Below are 25658 nucleotides of genomic sequence, written 5' to 3' on the forward strand. Positions count from 1 at the left end.
CTGAGCAGCAAGAGAGTTGACCTTTGTCTTTGACCTGCCCCACTGCCCAAGGCTAACACTCCCGAGCTCTCGTGAACTCCCCATTTTGTGGCCCTTAACAACCTGGTTTTGGGAGAAATTCTTCCAAATCATTGGTCCTTCTCCTTCTCTGAACAATTTTATGTTTTGAGTAGGACTGAGTCCTATCAGGTATTAGGAGGAATATAGTCTAGTTAAACTAACCAGGCACCATGCCTTGGCCCCTTAACACTGCTGAGGGGTGTTCTGCTTTAAGAGAGGGATCTGGTGAGCCAAATAGAAGTCCTTGGTGGGATTTCAGGTAGCAGAGCCAGCGAGGTGACAAATTCAAGGCAGCCTACGGGAAATACATGTTTAGCCAAGGGCTTTTCTTGGTTCCTGGCCTTTCTGTCATTATTTTTCCTCATGCGGTCCTGGAAAACACACCTTAGGAATTTACCCAGTTTTGAAATAAAGATATATGTCATTTCTTTCCCACTGACTCTTCAAGAATGAACGTAAGATAGAATTTTCAGACAAAGTGTTAAAACTGAGAGAAACTGCCAACAGGCCTCCTGCCCTAAATGAAGATGTTTTTCAAGCAGAAGGAGTATGATCCCAAAGGAAAACCTGGAGATTCAAGAATGAATAAAGAGGGCCGGCCCCGTGGCTTAGCGGTTAAGTGCGCGCGCTCCGCTACTGGCGGCCCAGGTTCGGCTCCCAGGCGCGCACCGCCGCACCACTTCTCTGGCCATGCTGAGGCCGCATCACACATACAGCAACTAGAAGGATGTGCAACTATGACATACAACTATTTACTGGGGCTTTGGGGGTGGGGGAAGAATGAATAAAGAACAACAAAAATGGTAAATATATGTATAATTCTAAGTGAACATTGACTATATAAAACAATACTAATAAAGTATTGTGGAGTTGAAAAAACTAAACAAAAATACACAACAAAAATAACATTTAAGTAGGGAGGGATGTAAATGGAGTGACAGTGTTCTGAGGTCTTTACATTTTCCGAGAGAACAGTAAAAGTAACTAATTAACATACTAATATGAGAAGCCAAGGATTCATGTTGTTTTCTGGGGAACCACCAAAAAATAGTAAGAGTACGTATTTTCAAAACTAAAATAGGAAACCAAAATGGGAATAATCAAAAATAGTTAATCCAAAAGAAAGCAAGAGGGCTGGCCCCGTGGCTTAGCAGTTAAGTGTGGGCGCTCCGCTGCTGGCAGCCCGGGTTCGGATCCTGGGCGCGCACTGATGCACTGCTTCTCGGCCATGCTGAGGCCACGTCCCATATACAGCAACTAGAAGGATGTGCAGCTATGACATACAACTATCTACTGGGGCTTTGGGGGAAAAATAAATAAATAAGTAAATAAAATCAAAAGAAAGCAAGAAAGGAGGAAAAGAAAGAACATAGAATAGGTTGGGCAATAAAAAGGACATAGTAGGATGATAGATTTAAAATCAATATATAAATAATTCAGTAAATACAAATGGGGGGGCCTGCCCAGTGGCACAAGCGGTTAAGTGCGTGTGCTCCGCTTTGGCGGCCCGGGGTTCACCGGTTCAGATCCCGGGCACGCACCGACGCACTGCTTGGCAAGCCATGCTGTGGCGGTGTCTCATATAAAGTGGAGGAAGATGGGCACAGATGTTAGCCCAGGGTCAGTCTTCCTCAGCAAAAAAAGAGGAGGATTAGCAGATGTTAGCACAGGGCTGATCTTCCTCTAAATAAATAAACAAACAAATATATAAATACATACATACATACAAACAAATGGACTAAATACTCCAGTTAACAAATATTTTCAGATATTTACAAAAATTGACCATATACTGTGCCTTAAAGCAATTTCAAGAAATTTTAAAAGAATGGAATGTATATAAAGTACAAACTCAATGAACATTAGAAATTAATGACAAAAATCCCCATATTTTTGGAAATTAAGCAATATACTTCGGGAAATCCATGGGTTAATGAAGAAATCATAATGAAAATTAGAAAATTTTAATTAAATGATAAAAAAGTACTACATATCAAAATTCATGGAATGCAGGCTAAATATTTCTTACAGGGAAATTTATAACCTTAACTGAATATATCAGAAAAGAAGAAATGCTTAAATTTAATGAGCTAAGCATCCATCTTTAAAAGTTAGGAAAAGAACAGCAAATTAAAGTAGATGGAATGGGCCGGCCCTGTGGCTTGGTGGTTAAGTGCGCGCGCTGCGATGCTGGTGGCCCGGGTTCGGATCCCGGGTGCGCATCGAGGCACCACTTCTCCGTTCATCCTGAGGCCGAGTCCCGCATACAGCAACTAGAAGGATGTGCAGCTACGACATACAACTATCAACTGGGGCTTTGGGGGGAAAAAATAAAATAAATAAAATCTTTAAAAAAATAAATAAATAAATAAATAAAGTAGATGGAAGGAAATAATAAAGGTGAGAATAGAAAGTATTGAAATAGAAAACAAATACACAACTGAGAGGATCATTAAGCCAAATATTAGTTCTCTGAAAGAATGAATAAAATTAATAAAACACTGAGATTGATCTAACAAAAAAGAAGGTAAAAATAGCTAATATCAGGAATGATAAAGACATTACTGTATATACTGCAAATGTAAAAAAGATAAAAAGAAGTTATTTTGAACAACTTTTTGCCAATAACCTTTAAAATTTAGAGGAAATGGATAAATTCTCAGGAATATACAACATATCAAACAACGATAGAATGAGAAATACAAAAAATGAAAAATCCTATAACTATTTTAACAATTGAGTCTGTAATTTAAAATTTCCCACAAAGAAAATAACAGGTCCAGATGGCTTCAATGCAAAGTCTACCAAAAGTTTAGCAAGACCAATCTTATACAAACTCTTCCAGAGAACATCAAAAGAATATTTTAAAAAATCAAAAGAGATGTCAAAAGATATCAATTTATTTTATGAAGTTAGAACAAGGACTGCATGAGAAAGCAAAATTACTGGTCAATCTCATTCATGAACGTAGAATCAAAAATCCTAGACAAAATATTAACAGATCACATCCAGAGATATATTTAAAAAAGAGGATAAATCATATCCAAATCAGGTTTACTCCAGGAATGCAAGGTTGGTTTTAACATTGAAAAATCAATCAAGGACTTCTACTTTCAGTAATAGCAAGCTAAGTAATTCTCACTAATATTTCTGTTGAAAAATAAAAGGTTGGACAAAATATAAAAACTTCTTTCTGAAGACTTCGAAGTTAACAAAATAGGCCAGGATTGGGTGGTTGAAGGGAAACAGAGGCCCAAGGAGATGGGCTCAAAGTTTGGACCTATTTCTCCTGGGGGTATTTGCTAACTCAGGAGGGGAACTGAGAGGCTGAGTGATGCTTTTGATGGCTTCATGTGGCTTCAGGGTAGGGATTAGAGTCCAGGGCCCACCAAGTGGTTTTAAAATACGCCCACGTTTCTCATAGCTAGCACTGCCTCCTAAGCCAGCAGTGAGCACCACGTGGTGGGCAATGAACCATCTGACTAGGGTGGGGTGGGGTGGGGGAGGCTGGCCTAGATCACGGGTTCTCCCCTCCACTGGAAGCATCAGCATCACCAGGCACTTGTTAGGGATGCAATTCTTGGGCCCCACCTCAGGCCTCCTGAACCAGAGACTCTGGCGGTGGGGCCCAGGAGTACGGGTTTTCACAAGCCCTGCAGTGATGCTGATCCACACTCAAGTTTGAGAACCACTGGACAAGTGACCTTTAAGGAGACTTCTAGAAGTTAGATTTTAATGTCCCATGTCCTGGTGACCACTTTCCTTTTGCTATCAAACTCTTCCACTATCCCACCTCCACCAACTGTCTCCACTTCCTCCCTAGCATCCCTTCCTGCCCCTACCGCGCTTGCTGAATCGAGGAGTCTCTTCCTAGGCTTTGGCCTCCCTGACATCTCTCCGATGGCCACCCTCTTTTGTTGAAACTCCCTCCCTCTGTGGTCTCTGTGACAGCTCTTCCCTGGCTCCTTCTGTGAGGTCCTTGGGCCCCTTCTCTTCTCTGCAGACACTCGGCCCCTCCCACAACCAGCTCTCCCCTTAAAGCTGATAATGATTCTCAATCTCCCCCCTGAGTCCCATCTCTGACTCAAACTCTGACCCTACTTGTTGTTAAAGTCTAAAAGAAGTCTCCGCTGGATAGCTAACCGAGTGCTTCAATTTAACATCCCCAAACAGACTTGTCTAGTTGGGACCCAGCCCTGCCCCACTGCCGAGCATCCTGTCCTTCCGGAGCATGGTGATGGGGTCAGGAGAGGGAAGGGGTAAGACTGTCCGGAGGGAGACTGCAGAGGAGGGGCTGAGCAAGGGAGAGGCCAGGACGAGAAGATTAATTTTAGGGGAAGGAGCAAGTAGGAGCAGGGCATGAGCGGCAAGTTACGGTTTGTGCTCCAGAAGGGAAGGGCCAAGGGCACTGAGGAAGGGTCAAAGGGGTCTCCTCCAAGGGCAGTAGCTCCTGGGAAGAAGCTTCAAGAGCCCCAGAGAGCCAGCTTTCTCCCTAGCTTACCAGCTCCCCAATCCAGTCACCCTCCAATGTAACAGTGAAGCACTAACCCTACCCAGTGTGGGAATGCAGAGCCACGGAGGTCCAAAAGACACTCAAAAAAGGAGACCACAGCTCCACAGAGCCTTGAGCTGGCTCCTTTGGCCTCCCCTGGGTCAGATAAGTGGCATTTGGGGCCTTGGTTGCCAGGCTCCTGCAGCTTGGAAGTCTAGGGTTGAACACCTCCTAGGGAGGAGGCCACAGAGTAAAGCAACAGGAAGGGTCTGTGCCCACAGTCTGGGGGCCCCAAACACAGAGGGCACCTTAAACAGGGGTGGCTCTAGAGTATCATCCAAGGTGAAAAGCCTTGGATGATTTTCTAGGGTGTCAGAATTACCCTAGAAAATTCCTAGGAAGGCATCCCATTGGAGACAGTCCAGCTGGAGAAGTTACTAGGCAATAACCTTGCAAAGTGACACAGCACTTGTGATATTGTGATATAATAAGAAACATATATTTGGTCTTCTTCCCTGGTTCCTGGCACAGAGCTCTAAAACTGTTGTAATTTCCTGAGTGATAGGGGCGAGAGGAGCATCTTTTTCTGTTTGTTTGTTTTTGTTTTTGTTTTTGAGGAAGATTAGCCCTGAGCTAACATCCGTTGCCAATCTTCCTCTTTTTTTTTAATTTTGCTTGAGGAAGCGTAACCCTGAGCTAACATCTGTACCAGTCTTCCTCTATTTTGTATGTGGGTCGCCACCACAGCGTGGCTTGACAAGTGATGTAGGTCCATGCCTGGCATCCAAACCCACAAACTTTGGGCTGCCGAAGCAGAGCATGTAAAACTTTAACCACTTGGCCATGGGGCTGGCCCCATGAGCATCTTTTCTATTCATAACAAACCCCTACCACCCATACCTGAGTTTGTGCTAATGAGGTGATTCCTGGTGGGCCCCTAGATGGCTTCAGGATGGCTGCTGGTTGTCAGGGGAACCAACCATGTGATTAGAGGGTTGGAACTTCCAGCCCCACACCCTAACCTCTGAAGAGAGGAGGGAGCTGGAGCTAATCACCAATGGCCAATGATTTCATCAATCAGTACTATGTAATGGAACTTCCATAAAAACACTAAACAACAGAGTTCGGTGAGATTCCGGGTTGGTGAGTACATCCACATTCAGAGAAGGTGGCGTACCCCAACTCCATGACACAGAAGTCCCTGTGCTCAGAATGCTTCCAGTCCTCACCCTATGTACGTCTTCATCTTGCTGTTCATCTGTGTCTTTTATAATATTCTTTATAATTAACCAGTAATAGTAAGCTAAGTATTTCCCTGAGTTCTATGAGCCATTATATCAACTTACTGAACCTGAGGAAGTTATGGAAACCCCTAATTTTCTAGTCAAGTCAAACAGAAGTGCAGGTAGCTTGGGGACCCACCACTTGCAATTGGTGTCTGAAGGGGGAAGCAGTCTTGTGGGACTGAGCCCTTAACCTGTGGAGTCTACACTAACTCCAGGCAGTTAGCATCAGAATTGAATTAAATTATAGGACACCCAGCTGGTGTCTGCAGAGAATTGGAGAATTACTTGGTGTGGAAAACCCACACATTAGTGTCAGAAGTGTTGTGAGCAGAAACAGATCATAGTAGTAGCAGCAGGACAAGCCCCAACCCTGAGAGAGGCACTGAGGGAGCACGTGATGCGTGTCAAGGGGGCCAGGCCATGGGCTCGTCGGGGCAGGGGCCACATCTTCACGTCTGCATCCAGTGCCTGATGCACGGATGCACCATCAATGTCCTCACGCACCCCGACGCTGCTGTGCCGGGCTGTGCTGACTGCTTCACGTAGGACCCCTGAGTCCATCCTCACAACAACCCACTGAGGCAGGTACTAATGTTATCCCCGTTCTACAGGTGAGAACCTGACACCTAGAAAGGTGACAGAGGTCCCCAGCTAGAGGGAGTCACAACCACGAGTTGCTCCCAGGTGATCCACCTCCAGACCCCTGCTCTAACCCTGAATTGTGCTGCACAGAGCATTCTAATCAATAAAAATAGCTATTAAGCACTTATTTATTTATTAAGCACATTTAGTAAGCACTTCCTACGTGCCATGCACTCTGCCAAAAGCTACACACATAATGCTCATTCAATCCTTGGAACAACCCTCTCAGCAGGTACTGTTATTACCCTTTTAAGCGTGAGGCACTGAGGAAGAGAGAGGCTCAGGACCTGGCCACGGTCACACAGCTACGAAGAGGCAAAGCTGAGGTCTGGACCAATCCAGGCAGCATAGACCCAGTGTGGTGGTTTTAAAACATGTCTGCAAATACTTTAACACTCCTACTATCAAGAGATGGAGTCTAATTCCTCTCCCCTTGGACTCGGGTCGACCTTTGTGGTTGATTCAACGAATAGAATGCAGCAGGAATGATGATGCTGTGAAACTTCCACTCTCTGCTGGTTTCTCTTCATCCACCATGTGGCCAGGTTACAGACAGACCAGAGCGAGAGAGAATGACGAGAATGATGCCATGATGCCCGAGGAGCCCCAGCTGTTTCAGGCCCAGTGTTAGTCTTCCCGGCCCCACCACAGACATGAGAATGGAGACGCCTCTGAGATGACACCATCAGCTGCCACCATCTGACTGCAATCACGAGAACCCCAAGCAAGAACTGCCCGGCTGAGCCCAGTCAACCTGATTTGTGAGCAAAAAAATGCCTATTTTTTAAGCCACAGTCATAGGGTGGCTTATTATGCAAGAGTGGACAACCAGAAACCTAGAGTCCATGTTCTTAATCATTATGCTGTGAACAAATTAATTAATTAACCAATAAGTGAGTGAAAGAATGAATCTGTGCAATGATTTCAAGAGTAGAAGGTCATATAGTTCAAAACAGCCAAGAGATGCTTCGTGTTAGAGTAAAGGAATTAAACTGGGTTCTAGGCACGGACAGATGTCGGATAAAGCAGGATGGCACAGAGAGGCCGCTGTGGACAGATGCTCACAGACCAAACGAGCATGGCTGTGCAGGGACAGAGCACTCTAGGAGAGAAGAGTCCTTGTCTGGTGGGAAGAGCAGAGTGAGCTGAGGAGCCAGCTGGGCCAGACTGTGGCAGTCTCGGGACCCAGCAGGCGGAAGAGGGGGCTGCATTTCATCCTGTAGAAAATGGGAAGCCCTGAAGTTTCTGAGGAAGCAGCACAAGGAAGGGGTGTTTCCAGAAGGTGAACCTGGCTACAAAGAGTGGGGGCCATGGTGTTGGTGTAGGCAGTGCTTCCAACCTTCTTATCATTATTGCCTCCTAAAGAGAAAATTTTAATTGAATTTAAGGTTATTAACCAATTTAAATGTAAATGAAATACTAAGCAATAAGACATTGTTGGGGAGGATTGAGCTTTGGAGGGTCACAGACCATTGCAATGTCGAGGATTTTTTCACCAAGAACACATTGAGAAGGTGTGGTGGAAGGGGGTGACGCAGGGGAAGGAGCGGGCAGATCTGAGTCAAAGTTTGAGGGATTAATTGATTCAACGTGATTGATTTGGAAGGGGGAAAAGGCAAGGAGAAGGAGGGAAAATCAGCAAGGGCGCCACAGCTCCCCAATGTGAGTCACCTGAGAGAGAGCTGACGGAAAATCCGCAGCTTCACTTGGTGAAGGCGGAAGCACTGGGCTTTGCTGTTATCTCAAGGAAGCACAGGAGCCAACGTTTCTTGCCTTCTCTCCTAAACTCAGCCCTTTGTTGTTTGAATTTAGTGCAGGAAGGCATTCTTCTGTGTTCTAGAAGCTGGTATGCGGAAGGCACTACAAGTCCAGCCAGTGCCCCAACCTGCCCCCGGTCACAGGCTGGGTCCAGTCCCCTAGTCTTCCCCAACTCACTCAATCTCAACCCACCCAATGCTGCTGACCTCTGGGTCTGTGCTGGGCAGTCTCAGTTTACCCTACCAGACCCACTCTCCACCCTGCTCTGCCCTGCTCTGCCCTGCTCTGTGCTGCGGGGCTGCATCAACATTTGTAGCATCGATGGACAGCACCCAACTTTGCAGGCCCATCCCTAGGCAAGAGTACCACTGGAGACCCCTATGCCCTATGTTTGAATAGCTAAAGGTTATAAGTCAAGCTAAGACACTGCAAAAATCCCGTCCTACTTCTTTAACAAATACACCTCCACACCCACCCGGAAGGCCAAGTCCAACTTCAGAACGTTCAATCTCCTCAGAGTTTGGTGGGGCATAAGGCAGCGCAGGGAGAACAGGCCCCACTTCTCAGCTGCCTTTCTTCTTTTCCCAACCAAAGCAGCACCCCACACAGAGAAGAGCCTCCTGTGTGTGCATGTGGACACCCTGCCCTGTATCTAATCTCCAAACTACCCCCTTCCAGCAGCCACCCCTCAGCCACGTCTCAGGACCAGGTGTGTGCACATGCGTGGTGCAGCCCCCCTGGGGGATCCTCTAGCAAAGAGGCCTGTGCGGGTCCTGGAAGCAGGCTCAGGGCTGTGTGGAAAGATCTTTCTGGGTCCCAGGTCCCAGGTGTGGCCTAGAAGGGAGACCCCAGGTGGGCACGTCCTCTTGGCCCCACAGACCATACCCTGAGGGCAGGTGTGTGTCCATGGCAAGGCCCCCTGGCCCATGCCCAAGGCTGCCACTGACAACAACAGGCCCTTGCCCTCTGCCTTCTGGTTGGGTTCAGCAGATGGTGGTGCCAGTAGGTACAGAAGGCAGGAGGCGAGGGAGAGGAACTGATTCTCTCCAGAGCACCCCCTGCAGAGGGCCACAGGCTGCAGCTCCTTTTCCAGATTCAGGAAACTGCTGCCTCCCCTCGCCCTTCCAGCCTCAGCCTGGTAATGCTCCCCACTCCTCCAGCCCCACGGGCTTCACCATAGCTGGCTGGTTTCCCTGAACCTGCCCACGCCTTTGTCAACAGACCTTCATTAAACTCTCTGCCCTCGCCCCTGTGCACGGGCCATCTGCCAACTGTTACTATATCTTTTCCCAGTTGCTTTTCCCTGGTGCTCCATCTCAGTGCACGGTCTCCCCCAGGTCAGACACGGTGTCCCAGGTTCCTCGGATTCCATCTGAGGCTATCTCCCCACCAAGCGTCTCACAGATCCCTCCGCATCTTTCTTTAGCTTTAGCTTAATCCCTCATCAGCTCTGGTCTGGACCGTTGCTAAAGTGGCCAGTCCATCACCAGCATCCATTCTCGAGCACTCCAGCATCCTTCCTGCAGGCCCACGGTGAGCTTTCTAAAGCACAGTTCTCCTCCCGTCACTCCTCAGCCTGGGCCGTGCTGCCAAGAGTCCAGAGCCTTCCCAGAGCGGCCCCTGCCCGGCGCTCCAGCCTTATTTCTCTGTCCAGGCCCTGCACTCCCTCCACATCTACACCCACCCACCCACACACACACACAAATGCACACGCATGAGAGAGTGCAGCCACACGGAGCCGCTCACGTTCCCTTGACATGCTACACCTTTATCAGTAAGCACCCATCTCCCAGGTTTCTCCACGCCGGCTGGCTCACCCACTGCGTATCTTTCCAAACTCATTGTGAGCTTCACCTCCTGAGGCAAGGCTCCTCTGATCCTCTCCTTCTCTGATCCTCTCTCTGGGCAAAGCTGAGTACTTCCTCATCTCCCCCACTCCATCAGTAGAGCCGTTGTCGCTTGATTGCGCTTAATCATCTCTCCGGCCTGTAGGCTATTAGCTTCTTGAGAACAATCTATCATTTCGGGCAAAGTAATTGAAGGTAAAGGACTTCAATAGCACGAGCATCCCAGGGGAGGGCAGCTCCTCACTGTTCCTCCTCCCTGGCTCCTCGGGGCAGCGGTTCCCTGGTGCCCATGACCTGCTGTGCCCACCCCATGGCTCCTGGCTTTCCTTCCCAGCAGCTCTCACAACCTGACAGATGTGAGGATTTCATTAACACTGGTCTCCCCTACTAGAGCAGAAAACTCCAAGGACCGTCTTGCTGTCTTGCTCACCACTGGGTCCCCAAGTACCGTGGACTCGGACTGACATGTAATAACAGCTCAAAAAAATATATTTATATTTGTCTTATGAACACAAATATTTTTGTTGGAGAACCTAACCTACTTCGTTGCCACCATTCTTCCTAACCATCCTGACAAACTCCTTGGATAAAATTCAAAAGAATCCATGATGACACTACAGCCTTCCTTGTCCTCCCGTCTATAGAATTTGAACTAAAAATCGGCATTGCACTGGTGGGAATGTAAAATGGCGCAGCTGCTGTAGAAGTGAGGTAGTTCCTCAAAAAATTAAACACATAACTACCATATGATCCAGCAATTCCACTTCTGGGCATATACCCAAAAGAATTGAAAGCAAGGTCTTGAACAGATATTTGTACAGACATGTTCATGGCAGCACTATTCACAATAGCAAAAAGGTAGAAACAACCCAAATGTCCATTGCCAGATGAATGGATAAACAAAACGTGATATATTCATACAATGGAATGTTATTTGGCCTTACAAAGAAAATCCTGTCACATGCTACAACAGGGATGAACCTTGAAGGCATTATGCAAAGTGAATAAGCCAGTCACAAAAGCCAGTCAAAAACTGTGTGATTCCACTTAGATAAGGCACTTAGAGTAGTCGAATTCATAGAGCCAGAAGGTAGAATGGTGGTTGCCAGGGATTGGGGGGAGGGGGGAGTGGAAGTTATTGTTTAATGGGCACAGAATTTCAGTTTGGGAAGATGAAAAAGTTCTGGACATGGATGGTGGTGATGGCTGCACAAGAAGGCGAATGTGCTTAATGACACTGAACTGTACACTTAAAAATGGTTAAAATGATCAATTTTATGTCTTTTTACCACATTTTTAAAAATTTAAATTTAAAAAAAATCAGCATTGCAATATTTCTCCTAACAAACAGAGGAGAAATCCCAGGTCTCTGGAGATTCCTCTAACCAGGACACACCACCGAATCAGGCAGCTGGGAGGTAGCTGGAGCTTAGACAAGGTATTTTTGTTTCAACTGATCCCTGGGATTATTAGGAAGCTGCTAGATTTTTAATCTCTTCTCTTTCCAGACTGAAAAGGTCATCCAAGGGGTATCTAGTCTTAGACAAATTCTTCTCTATTAGTTACTTTTAAATATCAATCCACAAGGAAGTTTCTCTTAGAGAATAAAACTGGAAGAGAAGATGGGAATGAGAAGATATAACCTACAACTATCCACGGACAGCTTTGTTCACATGACCTGCTTAGTGTGCATGGGTGCTAAGGGGACAGGGTGTTAGACTGGGCGGGCATTAGGGCAGGTTGGGCCCAGGCCCTGCTTCTTACCGAGGGTCTGGCAGAGGGCAGCCCCCTAGGAAGCAACTTCTGTTACTCACAGAGTCACCTATGTGCCGTCTGCCAGCCTCCTTCCTCAGAGACCCACCTGCTCTCTGGCCAGTGCTCCCTGCCCAGGAATGAGCTACTGGTGGAATGGAGACCCTTGGGAGCACCTGCCGGGAAGGCTTCTTGGCTCTAAACCCTCTCCAGATGCTCCCAGGGATTGTAGATAATAACAGTCATTGGGACCACAGGCTGTGGGAAGTCCCTCCGGGGATGGCCCGATCCCACCTGCTTGGCCGGATCTCCAGGAGTCACAAACCTTCTTATTTATGGGCTCGTGGGGGTGTAGAGCCCTGGCATCTCACTATATGCTCCCTTCTCCCCTATTTCATCCAAGTGACATCTGGAGATCCAGGGAAGCCCTGCAGGGGATAAAAGGTGCCCAGAGGACCACTGTCCTGGGGAAGGGAGTTGGAAGGAAGGAGGAGCAGACCCCACCTGATGCTTTGGTGACTGAGATCTTGACAGCTGGCGTGTAAGAGCCTCAGGTCTGATCTCATATTCTGGAGGTGACACCTCCTTCCCCTGCAGCTTTCCCCAAAGTCAGGGCCTCCCCCAGCCTCAGAAGCCTACGCAGGCAGGGGCAGGGGACTGTCCTGACCCTCCACACTGGGGGACCCCACTGACAGGCCCAGATCAGGGTACAGGAAGTCCAATTTGCTCCTCGAACATGGCTCGAGGAAGGAGCACCCTGACCGGGCTTCAGCCTGTTGGATGGTTCTGCTCAGACCCAGGTTTTCTAGGAATGTGGCAGGACTTCACCTGCCAGTCCTGAGAGCTAGCTCCTGGCTTTCCCGGCTTTCTCCCAGAGGAGGGGGCGTTCTTATGAGGTTTTCAGTTTTGCAGCTGACATCGCAGAAAGCCGCCCAGCTGTTCTGCGACCAACACTTCACCCCCCGGACCCCAGGCTCTTCTGTAAACTGGTGATTGCTCAGGCTCCTGTCGGCAACAACAGCCTCTGTTAGAAAGTTACGACGCGTTGTTCAGAACGTCACCCGCACCCAGGCACACACACCTGCCCCACACAGCTGTGCACTGAGGCAGGGCCACGTTACGATTTTTGAGGGCCTGGGTGCTTTTGCCTTCATGGCCCCCCAACCATAAAAAATATTAAAAAGCGCACTTTACAACAGTATTGGTATAAAGATGAATATATTAATAGTATATTTAAAAAAATTTTTTTCTTAGACCTAAAATTTCTTTTTTTTCTGGTTTTAAAGTAAATTAAAACATTTTCAGAGGCCCCTAAGAGTATTGTGGGCTCTAGACACTATGCCTACTTTGCCTGAATGATACGTGGACCCTGCATGAGGGATGTACAGGTAGAGGGGATAAGAAAGACCCAGCTAGGAGGGAGGCCCTAACCTCAGCAGCAGTGTGAGCTGGGCCAGTCACATCACTGCTCTGTGCCTCAGTTTTCCCATCTGGAGATGATAATAGTATCTATTTCACGGAGTTGTTGTGGGGACTAAAGTAAGATCATGTATGTAATTATCTTGATTAGAAAGCTGCCTGGCACAGAGTAGTCGCTATAAGTGTTGGTTGTGACTAATACTACGGTTTACTGTTGTTCTAGCCGCTTCGCGGACCCTCTGTGTCTTAACTGACATTCTACAGGAAAGGCAAGGTGGACCTTCTGCTTATGGGGACGTCTTGCAGGGACCTCCTGGAGCAGATACAGCTATTTCAGAGCTGCTTATTGAGGACAACTTCATTTTCATGAAATTCGTTGGCAGAATTACCCGGGGCGAGCCCCTGAGGGAACGGGAACTCCCGGAGAGATGGGGCTCCTGACCTGAGCCGGTGGTGAGCATCATTCCCGGGCAGGAGGAAGAGGCCCGGGCTGTAATCTGCCGCCCACTCTTCTCCTCCTGCTGGCAGATGTCAGAGCTCAGGAATTGAGTGGGAGGCTTTGAGGCCTTTTAAAATGCAAAGGCCTCTGGAATAAATTAATGTCTTAATCCCTTAATAGTCACACAAGAAGAAGGCCTGACAGCTGGGTTTTTGAAGGGGACATGAGCCCGTATGTGCCGGGGCTTTACGTATATTATCTCGTTTAATCCTGACAACAACCTCAGACGGAGGGATTACTCTCTCCATTTTACAGACCAGCAAACAGAGGCTCAGAGAGTGTCAGAGACCTGCCTGCAGGTCACCCCTACTCCTTCCTGCCGCCCCAGGAAGATGCTGGGCCCTAAGAGAGATCCAGAGTGGAGATAAAGGGGAAATGGAGGCCAGGGCCCATTGGCTACAATGCTCCAGGCCTCAGTTTCCCCATATGCACAAGGGGGGCATTGGCCCTGTATCTCATGCATGCTGTTATTCTCACCCCACTCCCTGCCTGGTCCCAGCAGACAGTGGCTCCTTTCCGGGCCTTCCTGTGGCATTTCTCCAGTTCCTGGAAGGGACAGTCACCAGCCACGCCATCCCTCCATGACTCCAAAGCAGAGAAACTTCTTTGGGAACAAGTGTGCAAGAGGGCTTTGTAGTAGGTTCAATTGTGGTTGATGCATTGGAAAGCAGGTGGCCCTCTCAAAACCCAAAATTCCCAGCTAAGCACTAGGTGGCCAAGGCAGGGAGCCATTTTGTGTCCAGACTCTCCCCACCCACTCTTATGTGTTTGGGAAAAGAAAGCTGGCAACAACAGGGCAGATCCTTTCTGAAAGTAAACAGCTTAGTCACTGTTGGCTCCTCTTCAGTCAATAGCACTCTCCACTCACTTCCTTCCAGCTCTTCCCTCCTTTGGAAAATAGTGACTCTGGAAGTGAGTTGGGCTTTCCTGACTGTGAGCGGGAAAATCAGGGCCCCGAGGGAGGGCTGTGCCTAAGAGGACCAGACAGAGGGGCAGCAGGCAGCCCTGGGGACAAGGCCCCACCAGCTGAGGGGAGGACACAGTCCTACCTCCAAAGGCGGGCCTCATGGTGAAATCATGGTCGTCCACTCTGAGAAGCGGCTGAGGTTTTCCTGTTCGGATTTTGGTCACATCGAGGTTCTTCTTATATAGGTGACTGCAAAGACAAGTAAGACACGTTTTTCCCTCGGGGCATCAAGGCCTCGCGTGAGGTGGTTTGGGGAGTTACTCCCTGCAGGATCTACCCGTGAGGCACCTTTTCTCCATCCTGCCGTCTCCTTCTCCATCGAGGGTAGATCAAGAGCCGATGGATTCTCCCCACCACCACCACCCCAGGCCCTCACAGGCAGGCTGACCTGAGGACCAGGCCCTTCCACAGTCTTCCTAAGTAGATCCCTCCCAGGTAGGCCAGCATTTTTCTTTGGCAAGCTCTTAACTGTCTTGCCAAAAGTTATGATTGGATGACAATGGCTGGGTTGGATGGTGGAAGATTACGATATTTTTTCTTTTTAAATATTTCTCTTATATCGTAAAATATTGGTTTTGTGAGAAGGAGAGGGAGGAGGGGAAGGAAGGAAGGAAGAAGGAAGGAAGAAAGGAAGGAAGGAAAGAAGGAAGGAAGGAAGGAAGAAAGGAAGGAAGGAAGGGAAGGGAAGGAAAAAGGGAGAGAGAAAGGAAGAAGGGAAGAAAGAGGAAGAAAGAAGGGAGGGAGAAAGGAAAGAAGGAAGAAGGGCAGGTCCTTTGGACATTTGGGTCTGACAGGGTGTGAGATCTAATTCTTGACAGAAAAAAATAAACAACCTTATAAGAAGTCAGTGTTACTATAATTTCTTTCTTTCTCTTTTTTTTTTGGTGAGGAAGATTGGTCCTGAGCTAACATCTGTTGCCTTTCTTCCTCTTTTTTCTTGAGGAAGGTTGTCTCTGAGCTAACACCTGTGCCAATCTTCCTCTATTTTGTACGTGGGACCCCACCTCAGCCTGGCTGACGAGTGGGGTAGGTCTGTGTCCAGGATCTGAACCAGTGAATGCTGGGCCACCGCAGCGGAGCGCATGAACTTAACCACTATACTACCGGGCTGGCCCCCTATAATTTCTGTTATGTGTAGGCTGTTGAAGGTTTTTAGAAGTAAACGAAGAGATTTTGAGTGTTTGTTGTTCATTTATACATACCCCTATTTCACTTTCAGTGGTCTTGTCATACTTCACGCACTTTTTTTTTTAGAGAAATAAGCATATTTCCTGTTTAAGCTCTGTAAGAGGGAAGTGACATGTTTCCTCTCTTGAGGTCCTGTTCTTTGAGACATCTTCCTAGGAAATCCTTCTTAACTTTCATTCTCTACCACCTCTGCCCAGATGATATCATCGGATGGAAGTCTAAAGCTAGCCACTAAAGTAGCCACCAGCCACATGTGGCTGTTTAAGTTGGTTAAAATTAAAGTTAATATTCAGTTCCTCAGTTCTACTAGCCATACTTCTGTGTTTAATAGCCACATGTGGCTGGTGGCTACTGTATTGGACAGTGCAGATACATAACATTTACACAATAACAGAAAGTTTTATTACTCAGTGCTGGTCTAAAGGTTGGCCTGCCTGCTCCTCACCCCGGCATCCTTGGGGTCTCCCATTTTCACTGCTCATTCTCATCAGCGTTCAAACTCAATTCAAGTCCCTCCCACCTTGAACCAAAACTAAGCAGAAAATCTGTCTGGACCCCACGTCCTCCTCACACAAAATTTATTGAAAAATGACAGCAGTACAGATGTGGTAGTTACATTCTTGTTTGCATATTTCCTTTTAAAAAAATTTCCTCCCATTCCCAACAAATAAATAATTCTCCCGAAGAGCTGGGTTCCACACACTGCTGCCACTTCCAAGCACTGCTGACCCCACCTGTGCCTGATCCGGGGACAGCAGGTGCTCTTGCTGAGAGCCGGCTTCTCCACGACAGGGAGGACCACGCTTCTGCTAGAAACCTTGTCTTTCGGGACAGGGCACTCATTTTCCTCTGCCTCTCAGACAGCTCCTTCTCAGTCTTCATCGCAGCCTCCCCCTCGTCCTTGACCCATCCCTTAAATGCCATTGTCCCCAGGGCCCTGTCCCAGCTGCCTCCTCCTCTCTCTCTACACCCTCTTTGGCAGGCTCGCCCATGACAGTGGCTTCAATTGTCATTAACATGGTGATGATTCCTAAATCCATACCTCCTGCTCTACACCTTTATATCTGATTGTCTAACTGATTATCCCCAGTTGGGTATCCTACAGGCATTTAAACTCAACACATCCATAGTTTGGTTTGGGACATGCTGAGTTTGAGGTGGTCTCACTGAAGGGTGAGTGAGCATTAGATGAAAGCAGGGAAGAGTGGGAAGGGGTGCAGCTGAAATGGACAGATTGAGGCTGCAGGGACAAGCAGGGGCAAGGCCAGGCAGAGCCTTGAAGATCATGGTAAGAATTCTGTCTTTCTTTATCTAACAGCGAAGGGTGTTAGGCAGTGGGAGGAACAAGCCGTGATCAGATTTGCTTTTAGACAAGCTGTTGTAGCTGCACGCTCCAGGAGGAAAGTCCAGTGAGACTTCTTCCTCCTCTTTAGCTGGAGCATGCGACCTAAGTCCAGTTCCCTTGACTACGTGTGGTCACTGTCGGGGCTGCCCAGGATACTCCACTCTCTCCCGTTTCTTCCCCAAGCCCCGCTGGAGAAGCTGAGAGGGACCAGGCCTGGTGCTCTGCGCAGTGACTGCTCCAGGGCTGTGTTCAGTCACCCCAGCAAAGACACCCGGGAACGTGGAGGAAGAGCTCAGCCTAAGGGCTTAGCAGATCACAGACGTTAAACTGTGAGTGCAGCCAGCTCACTGCCCTCTGCCTCCGGGGAGCAAATCCCTCCTGGTCGGCACAGTTCAGAGGGGAGGATTGGCGAGCGGAAGTACTGAGTGCCAGCACTCCTGCAAGACAGGAGATTGAAATCTCAGTGCCATTAATGAGAGCCCAGAATTTTTTTTCCAGGGACCAGTTATTCGATAACTCTGGCCACTAATATCCCGAGCCTTGGGCTATTTGTGGGAGCCCGATGCCCTCGATTTGTCCTTCCAGAGGAAATTGCTGGGCACCGCCTGATGCCTCGGCCCTCAGACCCCAGAGACCATATCCAGAGTCCCAGCCCCTCTGCGGGGCAGCCAGAACCTTCACAGGACCTCAAACCCGGCCATTGGGGAGGGTTAGAGAAGAAGAAAAATGTGTTCACAGTGCCTTTGAGAAGCAAGGCTAGTGCCACCGTATTGAGGTTTATTTGGCAGCAATCACAATGACCACGCTTTCATAAATCACCCCCTCTCTGCACAGGCCCCGAGCTGTGGTCACTGCATCATCCCAGTAGGAAGGTGTCACTACTCCCCTTTTCGGTTGAAGAAACGAGGTTCAGAAAGATCAGGAAACACGGGGTCATGCCCACATGGCCAGGCCTGAACCTGGTTTCTCTGACTTCCCCACCCACTTCCTTCCCCAGACCCTCTTGGGAGGATGACGGTCACTGGGTGGCAGGAGAGCGAAGCTGCTCCTGGGTCCAGCACAACTGGACGGCCAAGGGCAAGTGGCACCAAGGGGGCAGCAAATGGGAAAGGAGACGTGAAAGGGGCCGGGCTCCGGGATCAGGAGGGTGTTATCCAGAGCTTGCTTCATTTTCAGATTTTCAGAAGGGCCTCCCTTGGCTGGAAAGCAGTTGTGTGGTCAGGAGGCCACTTAGGCGGCAGGGCGGGAGGAGTTGGAATAAAGCTGAGAGGCTGAGAGACAGGAAGAACCGAACAAAAGAAACAGCTAAGTCACTGCTAAGTCACTCAGCAGTGACTCAATAAATAGTGACCCGTAGGATCAGAAACCAGAAACAGTTTTTGAAAAAGGTGCTGGGCAGGATAATTATTTTATGAGGTAGCCTTGGCCAGAGTGAGGCAGGGGAAGTTTACAGGTTAGAAGAGGTTCTAACAGTGTGTGTGAGTGTGTGAGTGTGCATGTATGTGACTGTATGTGTGAGTGTGACCATACATGGTATATGTGTGTGTGTGGCTGTGGCGTGTGTGGTATATGAGTGTGACTACGTGCATTCTGTGTGTGTGACTGTGTGAAACCCTATGTGTGGTATATGGTATGTGTGTATGACCGAGTGTGTGTGTGTGCGTGTGTGAACAGAAATTCTGAGAAAAGGAGCTACCCTACAGAGATGAGGAGCTCTAAGACTGTAATGAGAAAGGGTCAGGTCATTTTCTTCCTATTTATTCGTGTAGCTTAACTCTTGCATGTCAATAATGAAAGTAATTTTTTTAGTCAGGTGCGTGGCTAAAATTTTTCACAGACCAACATAGTTCTATGACTCTCTGACCAGGCAGATGCCCTGGTAGACGCAGAAAGGTCTAGACCACATTCCCTGATGCCACATTTTCTCTATCCTTTTTTTCAGCCTCTGCTCAATAATTATTTTATATTCTTTAAATGTGTATTTTCATCTTTTCATCCACTTTAACACCTCAGGGGATGGATTTCAAGAAATTCTCCTTGGGCCTGGCCCAGTGGCATAGTGGTTAAGTGCACACGCTCTGCTGCTGGTGGCCCAGGTTCGGATCCCAGGCACGCACCAACGCACCGCTTGTCAGGCCATGCTGTGGCGGCGTCCCATATAAAGTAGAGGAAGATGGGCATGGATGTTAGCCCAGAGCCAGTCTTCCTCAGCAGAAAGAGGAGGATTGGCAGATGTTAGCTCAGGGCTGATCTTCCTCACCAAAAAAAAAAAAAAGAAAGAAAGACATTCTCCTCACTCCTAAGGGTCAGATTCAATCATGCAGGCGTCTGGGGATGAGACTGGGTCTTCTGAGGAGTGACACAGATGCTGTGACAGCCCAGGCTGCCAAGTGGGATCCCCAAGGACTTTTGAGGGACTCGTGCTGAACCTCAACACCCTTCTTAGGCAATAGACAGTTTCAGACAATGCTTTTCTCCCACGGTGAGTAAATCAGGAACCTACGTGCTAGTCCCGGCTGGCCACCAGCAGCTGTGTGAATTACTCATGCCTTTGAGCCGACATTTCAGCATCTGCAAAACAGGCTGTTTCCTACGTGTGCCCTGTGGAATATGACTTCCACAAGATAGTTCAAAAAAGTGTGCGTTTGTTTCAGAAACACTGCATAATTTATCCCCCTCTTCAAGACCCACAATGTCTATTTGCGTAATAAAGGTTCTGGAAGTTCTGCTGTAAAGACATCTGTTCAAAATGGTCTAAAACAGGGCTTCCCAAGCTTCTCTGACCCTGGAACCTCCTTTTCACACGACACTCATTCACAATTCACAGAATTACAGCTCAGGGGAATTGCTGGACTGGATGATCGCTGAGGTCCCTGCCGGTTCAACAGCCTGTGATTCCGGCAATACAACCAGGCTGAGTCTTCCAGAGCAGAGCCTCTTTCCCATCATGCAGGATGACTTTTATCTGTTTGCTTTCTGACTGAATAGGATTAGGCCCTACAGAGTATTTACGTCTCCCAGAGCAGCAGTTTCCAAAGCAGGGGCACTCCCTTGGGGTGCTCAAGATGGTCCCCTGGGATGCAGGAAGTAGAGATTGTGACTCTTATTTATAGTTTTCATCTAAAAATAAGGGAGCATTCAAGTTTTGATTTAATATACATATTTATAATCTCACGTATATGTAATTTGTAAGTAAATATACGTATATTGGAGGTACAGTTTCAAAAAATTGTCACTGATAGCAATGCAGGATGAAAAATGGAGACCACTGACCTAGAAAATGTGCTTAGAGATATTAGCTTATATTCATAATCACTAGTTCACGCCATCCTTAGTAGAATGGAAAACAGATGTGTAACATTTCACACATGGTGTTTATATCTTAACTGCTTGCTCTTTTCTTCACGTCAAACAGTCCTTATGTCTACATCGTGCCAGGAGTATCATACTTTGTACATCAGTTCAAAACTAACTCATTAAGGAACTTCGATTTGTAATGTAATGATTTTGAATGCAAATTCTGGGCCTAACCAGGATTTCTGGGAAATGGTCCCATTACATCATGAAATGGCATTCACTGTTGTCCACACATATATTTCTTTTTTTTTTTTTTTTTTTTAAAGATTTTATTTATTTTATTTTTTCCCCCCAAAGCCCCAGTGGATAGTTGTATGTTGTAGCTGCACATCCTTCTAGCTGCTGTATGTGGGACTCGGCCTCAGGATGAACGGAGAAGCAGTGCCTCGATGCACACCCAGGATCCGAACCTGGGCCACCAGCATCGCAGCGCGCACACTTAACCACCAAGCCACAGGGCCGGCCCAATATATTTCTGATAACCTAGCAAATTTCAAACACCTTTCCTAAGATTCAAAACAGTAAAATGAAACCCGATACCATTATAAAGCTGTTTCCAATCAAATCACTTAAAGAAGACAACTCCCAGTTACATTTTTTCTTAATAGTTCAGGCTAAATTCCTATATACAGTTTCCCCCAAAATACTGGAGTGTAACGACTTAGCAGGCCATCGACGGTCCCTATAGGATGTAATCCCGAGATGCAAAGCAGCACAGTCTGAGATGTTTTATCCACCAAGTCTTCAACCATCTGCCTTAAATCAAAATGCTTTGGACCAACACAGACATCAGAACGAAAGGCTCAACCCAGTCTAGCTTCACTCTCTCACTGCTTGTGACACGAAGAGTGTTTGTGCCCAGTGAGAGGCTGTTGTCAGTGAGGTGGAGGCTCTGGCTACTGAGGGATGGGAAACGGATTCCAACAGGACGATATAACCTCCCAGGAGCTGTCCCACTGTGCGTCGCTGCTGCTGCTGCGGGTGACCTCCCTTCCCTCCCGCCCACGACTTTACCTTGGCTTGGGCATTTCCAGCTGCCCTGTCCATCTCCTCTGCTTGAGCTTTCTGCTCTCCACAAGAACCATCAGGCAAAACAAGAACAAAATGAGTCTTGTAAAATAAAGCATTCTGTGATTGTCTATGATGCCACAAACTGCTTTCCAGTAACCTGCGGCAGAGCAAATGCCCCCGGGCTTAACCATTGATGCAGTCTGCTGCCTTGTGACGGCACTGCTTGGAGGGGCTGCCAGCTGCGAGGGCATGGCTGGCCAGGCTGATATTCTCGATTTAATATTTGATAATGATGTTTGTCCCACCCCACCCGCAACCCCCCGGGCCGTGACACAAACACCAAGGCTTTGCTCTCCCTGCTGCTTAGTGATTGGCCATTAGTCAAGAAGTTTGTCCTGTGAAACACTGCTTCCGATGAATCCTAGAACAGCTTTGGCTAAAACTGTTATATAAAAAAAAAAAAAAAATTAAATCTCTTGAACATGCCAGCTTTTTGCTGAGATCATTAATCCGTTTCTCTGGCTGCATAAAATCAGTCTGTCACATCCACCAGGGACTCAGCGTGGATCCTGAGTGGATTTGCAGAGAAGACTTGGTGGATATGGAGACGAGGACACGAATGTGCTCAGGAAATGCTAAGTAAACACACAAATGACCTGTTTTCACAGGGTTGCTTTATTTCTTGATCTAAAATACTGTGCTTATTAACCTATAGCCAAGGGTGCTTGCTTTGCCCCCAAACACACATCAATTTTTTTTTCAATGAAAACACACCCTATCAAAGCATAAAACACACATTTTGATTTTGAAAGAAAGCATAAAACCAAAGAAGAATTCATGATTATGTAGGCTCTTCTTCCTATTATGAGCATTAGATTAATTTTGGTCTTTCATCCTAAAATGTATAATGTCAAACATCATAAATTATGTTTGATTCCTATACTGGGATACGGCATTATGAACATCAGAAGTATAAAGATACATGTGGTTATATTTAATCTACTGAACAGAATAAAATGTTTAAAAACTACTTATTGCTTGCCTGCTGTGTCCTGGGAATGGAGAGGAGTTTAGTGTGGTAGAGACATAGGGAGATGAGGATGGAGGTCAGGAGAAACAGCCGGAAGTGAAGCACAATTGGGGTTTTATTATGTAAGAAAGAATCAAAAGCTCTTTTGATCCATTTAAGCAAACTGGAATGACACTATCCCCTTTATTTTTTAAGGAATTCCTAGCTGGGATCAGTTGGATCAGGGAAGTTATAATAATAAGAGGATGAGGTCCTGCCCTAAGGGAAGGGAAGAAGGAAGGGGAAGAGGAGAGAAGACAGAAGAATGAGATGGTCAAGCTATTACTGAAGTAGAATGCATTTGGTGACTGAATATAGTAGGAGGTAAGAGAAGTCAACAATGATACCTAGGATTCAGGTTTGGAGGTAGGTCTGGTGGATGGTACCACCATTAACTGATGTACATTAGAGGCGGACAAGTTTGTGAGATAAATTCTGACATGTGGAGTTTGAGGTGCCATGGGAGTTCCAGACGCCCAGTAGGCAGCTGGACTATGAGCTTGGAGTTCAAGAGAAAGGTCTAGATTAGAGAAATAGGTTTGGGGGCATCAGTATATGGTGGTAGTTTAACCACAGGAAAGGGGGAGACCTTCCAGGGAAATAGAAGAAGTCCAAGTCCAAGCGCTGAATCTTGGAGAATCTATACTCTTAAAGCATGGATGGGCAGCCAGAACAAAAGCATAGAAGAACTAACAAAGAGGTTGACTATGAAAACCAAAGGTGAGTTTCAGGAAGGAGGGTAGTGCTGTGAAGAAGCAAGGGCAGAAAACAGGTTACTGGACCTGGCAACCACAGCATTGTTCCTAACTTCAGTTAACTGTAGTCTCAGTTGTGAGATGCACAGGCAGACAAATTACAATAGGAAGTTGGGAGTGGGAATAATTCATTAGGGGGATTAATTTAGTGGCTCCCAAATCTGGCCATTCTTCAGAATTATCCAGGCAATTTGTTTAAAAGCCCTACTCCTGCGGAAGACTTAGTGGCAAAGGGGTGAGACCTTTTGAAGTTCTTTTCCATACATTTTGTTCAAAAGATCTCTCTTTTCCTCTCTTCCATTTGGAACAGGGCTATGAAGCACTGCCTGGAACCCTAGAACTGTGCCAGATGTTGTTAGTTTTCAAGAAATATTTGTTTTGTTGCATTCCAGATACAACCAGATCCTACCAACTTTTTCTTTAAATCTCTCTTATTTTCAGTGATTCAATTATTATGATTACAGTAGGGAGAAAACCACACTTGGAGTGGTGTAACTTTTTTTAATAATAGCTTTACTGAAATATCATTCACATACCATAAATTCACCCCTTTAAAGTATGGTTTTTAGTATATTCAGAGTTGTGCAACTATCACCACTAATTTTAGAACATTTTCACCTCCCCCAAAAGAAACCTCATACCCATTAGCAGTCACTCCCCATTCCCCCTTCCCTTCAGCCTCTGGTAATCACAAATCTACTTGCTGTCTCTAAGGATTTGCCTATTCCGGACATTTCACATAAACGGAATCATACAATATGTTGCCTTTTGTGTCTGGCTTCACTCACTTAGCATAATGTTTTCAAGATTCATCCATGTTGTAGCATGTGTTATAACTTTATTCATTTTTATTGTCAAATAATATTCCATTATATAGATATAACACATTTTGTTTATCCATTCATCAGTTGATGGGCATTTGAGTTTCCAGTTTCTGGCTATTAACAATAATGTTGCTATGAATATTCATGTACAAGTTTGTGTGAACATGTTTTCATTACCCTTGGATACATACCTGGGAGGGGAATTGTTGGGTCATATGGTAACTCTATGTTTAACTTTTTGAGGAACTGCCAAACAGTTTGCAAAGTGGCCACACCATTTCACATTCCCACCAGCAATGTATTAGAGTCCCAATTTCTCCCACGTTCTCAGCAACACTTTTTTATTCTAGCCATCATAGTAGGTGTGAAGTGGTATCTCACTGTGGTTTTGATGTGCATTTCCCTAATGATGTTCAGCATCTTTTCATGTGTTTTTGGCCATTTGTGTATCTTCTTTGTACAAATGTCTGTTCAAATCCTTTGCCATTTTTAAATCAGATTGAGTTATAAGAGTTCTTTAGATATTCTGGATACAAGTCCCTTATCAGATATATGATCTGCAAATATTTTCTCCCATAGTATGCTTTTTCACTTTCTAAATGGTGAAACAGGGCCGGCTCCGTGGCTTAGCGGTTAAGTGTGCGCGCTCTGATGCTGGCGGCCCGGGCTCGGATCCCGGGAGCGCCCCGAGGCACCACTTCTCCCTCCAACGCGAGGCCGAGTCCCACGTACAGCAACTAGAAGGATGTGAACCTATGACATACAACTATCTACCGGGGGGGCTTTGGGGGGGAAAAAATGAATAAATAAAATCTTAAAAAAAAAAAATAAGTGGTGAAACAGAAAAGCTTTTATTTTGACAAAATATAATTTCTTTGCTTTTTCTTTGGTTGCTTGTGCTTTTGATTTCATGTCTTAAGAAACCACTGCCTAACCCATGGTCACAAAGATTTACTGTGCTTTCTTCTAAGGGTTTTATAGTTTTTGTTCTCACATTAAGGTCTTAGACCCATTTTGAGTTAACTTTTGTATGTGGCGTGAGGCAGTGGACACATAACTTGAACATTTGTTCATTCCTCTCAGGACAGAGGACTTGCCCTAGTGGCTCAAGCTCAGAGCTGTGGGAAGGCCTCAGTAGCATTTGCTCATGTCAGATTAGGCCAGAGAGCTAGCTGGGACTCTGGTCACACACAGCCTTGTATCCTACATGAAGGGTTTGAGTCTACCTTAAGAGCAGTGAGAGAGACAGGATCAGATCTGTGCATGGGGGAACACTGGCTGCAGTGTGAGGAGTAGGGCAAGACTGCAGACCTATTAGAGGTTACTGCACTAATTCAGAAGAGATGATGGCTAACTAGGGTAGTGGCTGTGAGCGTGACGAGAAGCG

At 46.7% G+C, this 25658-nt stretch overlaps 1 protein-coding gene across 3 annotated transcripts in view; it reads right to left on the minus strand.

Annotated features, from left to right (window-relative positions):
- Positions 1–21814, minus strand: part of GABRR2 (gamma-aminobutyric acid type A receptor subunit rho2) — a 41498-nt gene extending 19684 nt beyond the window's left edge. Inside the window, exons 1-2 of one of the 3 annotated variants that reach the window (XM_087443878.1) lie at positions 21627–21814; positions 14805–14911 (exon numbers count right to left, since the gene is read on the minus strand). In XM_087443878.1, the coding sequence (XP_087300004.1) occupies positions 14805–14911; positions 21627–21814 (295 nt within the window). Of the gene's footprint in view, positions 1–14804; positions 14912–21626 lie in introns of those variants that run through there. The other 2 variants (XM_087443877.1, XM_087443875.1) reach the window with 2 other exon arrangements.
- Positions 21815–25658: the final 3844 nt, after the last annotated feature.

The sequence above is a fragment of the Ceratotherium simum genome, chromosome 19, assembly GCF_057802395.1.
Source record: "Ceratotherium simum simum isolate JZ-2026a chromosome 19, ASM5780239v1, whole genome shotgun sequence".
Lineage (NCBI taxonomy): Eukaryota > Metazoa > Chordata > Mammalia > Perissodactyla > Rhinocerotidae > Ceratotherium > Ceratotherium simum.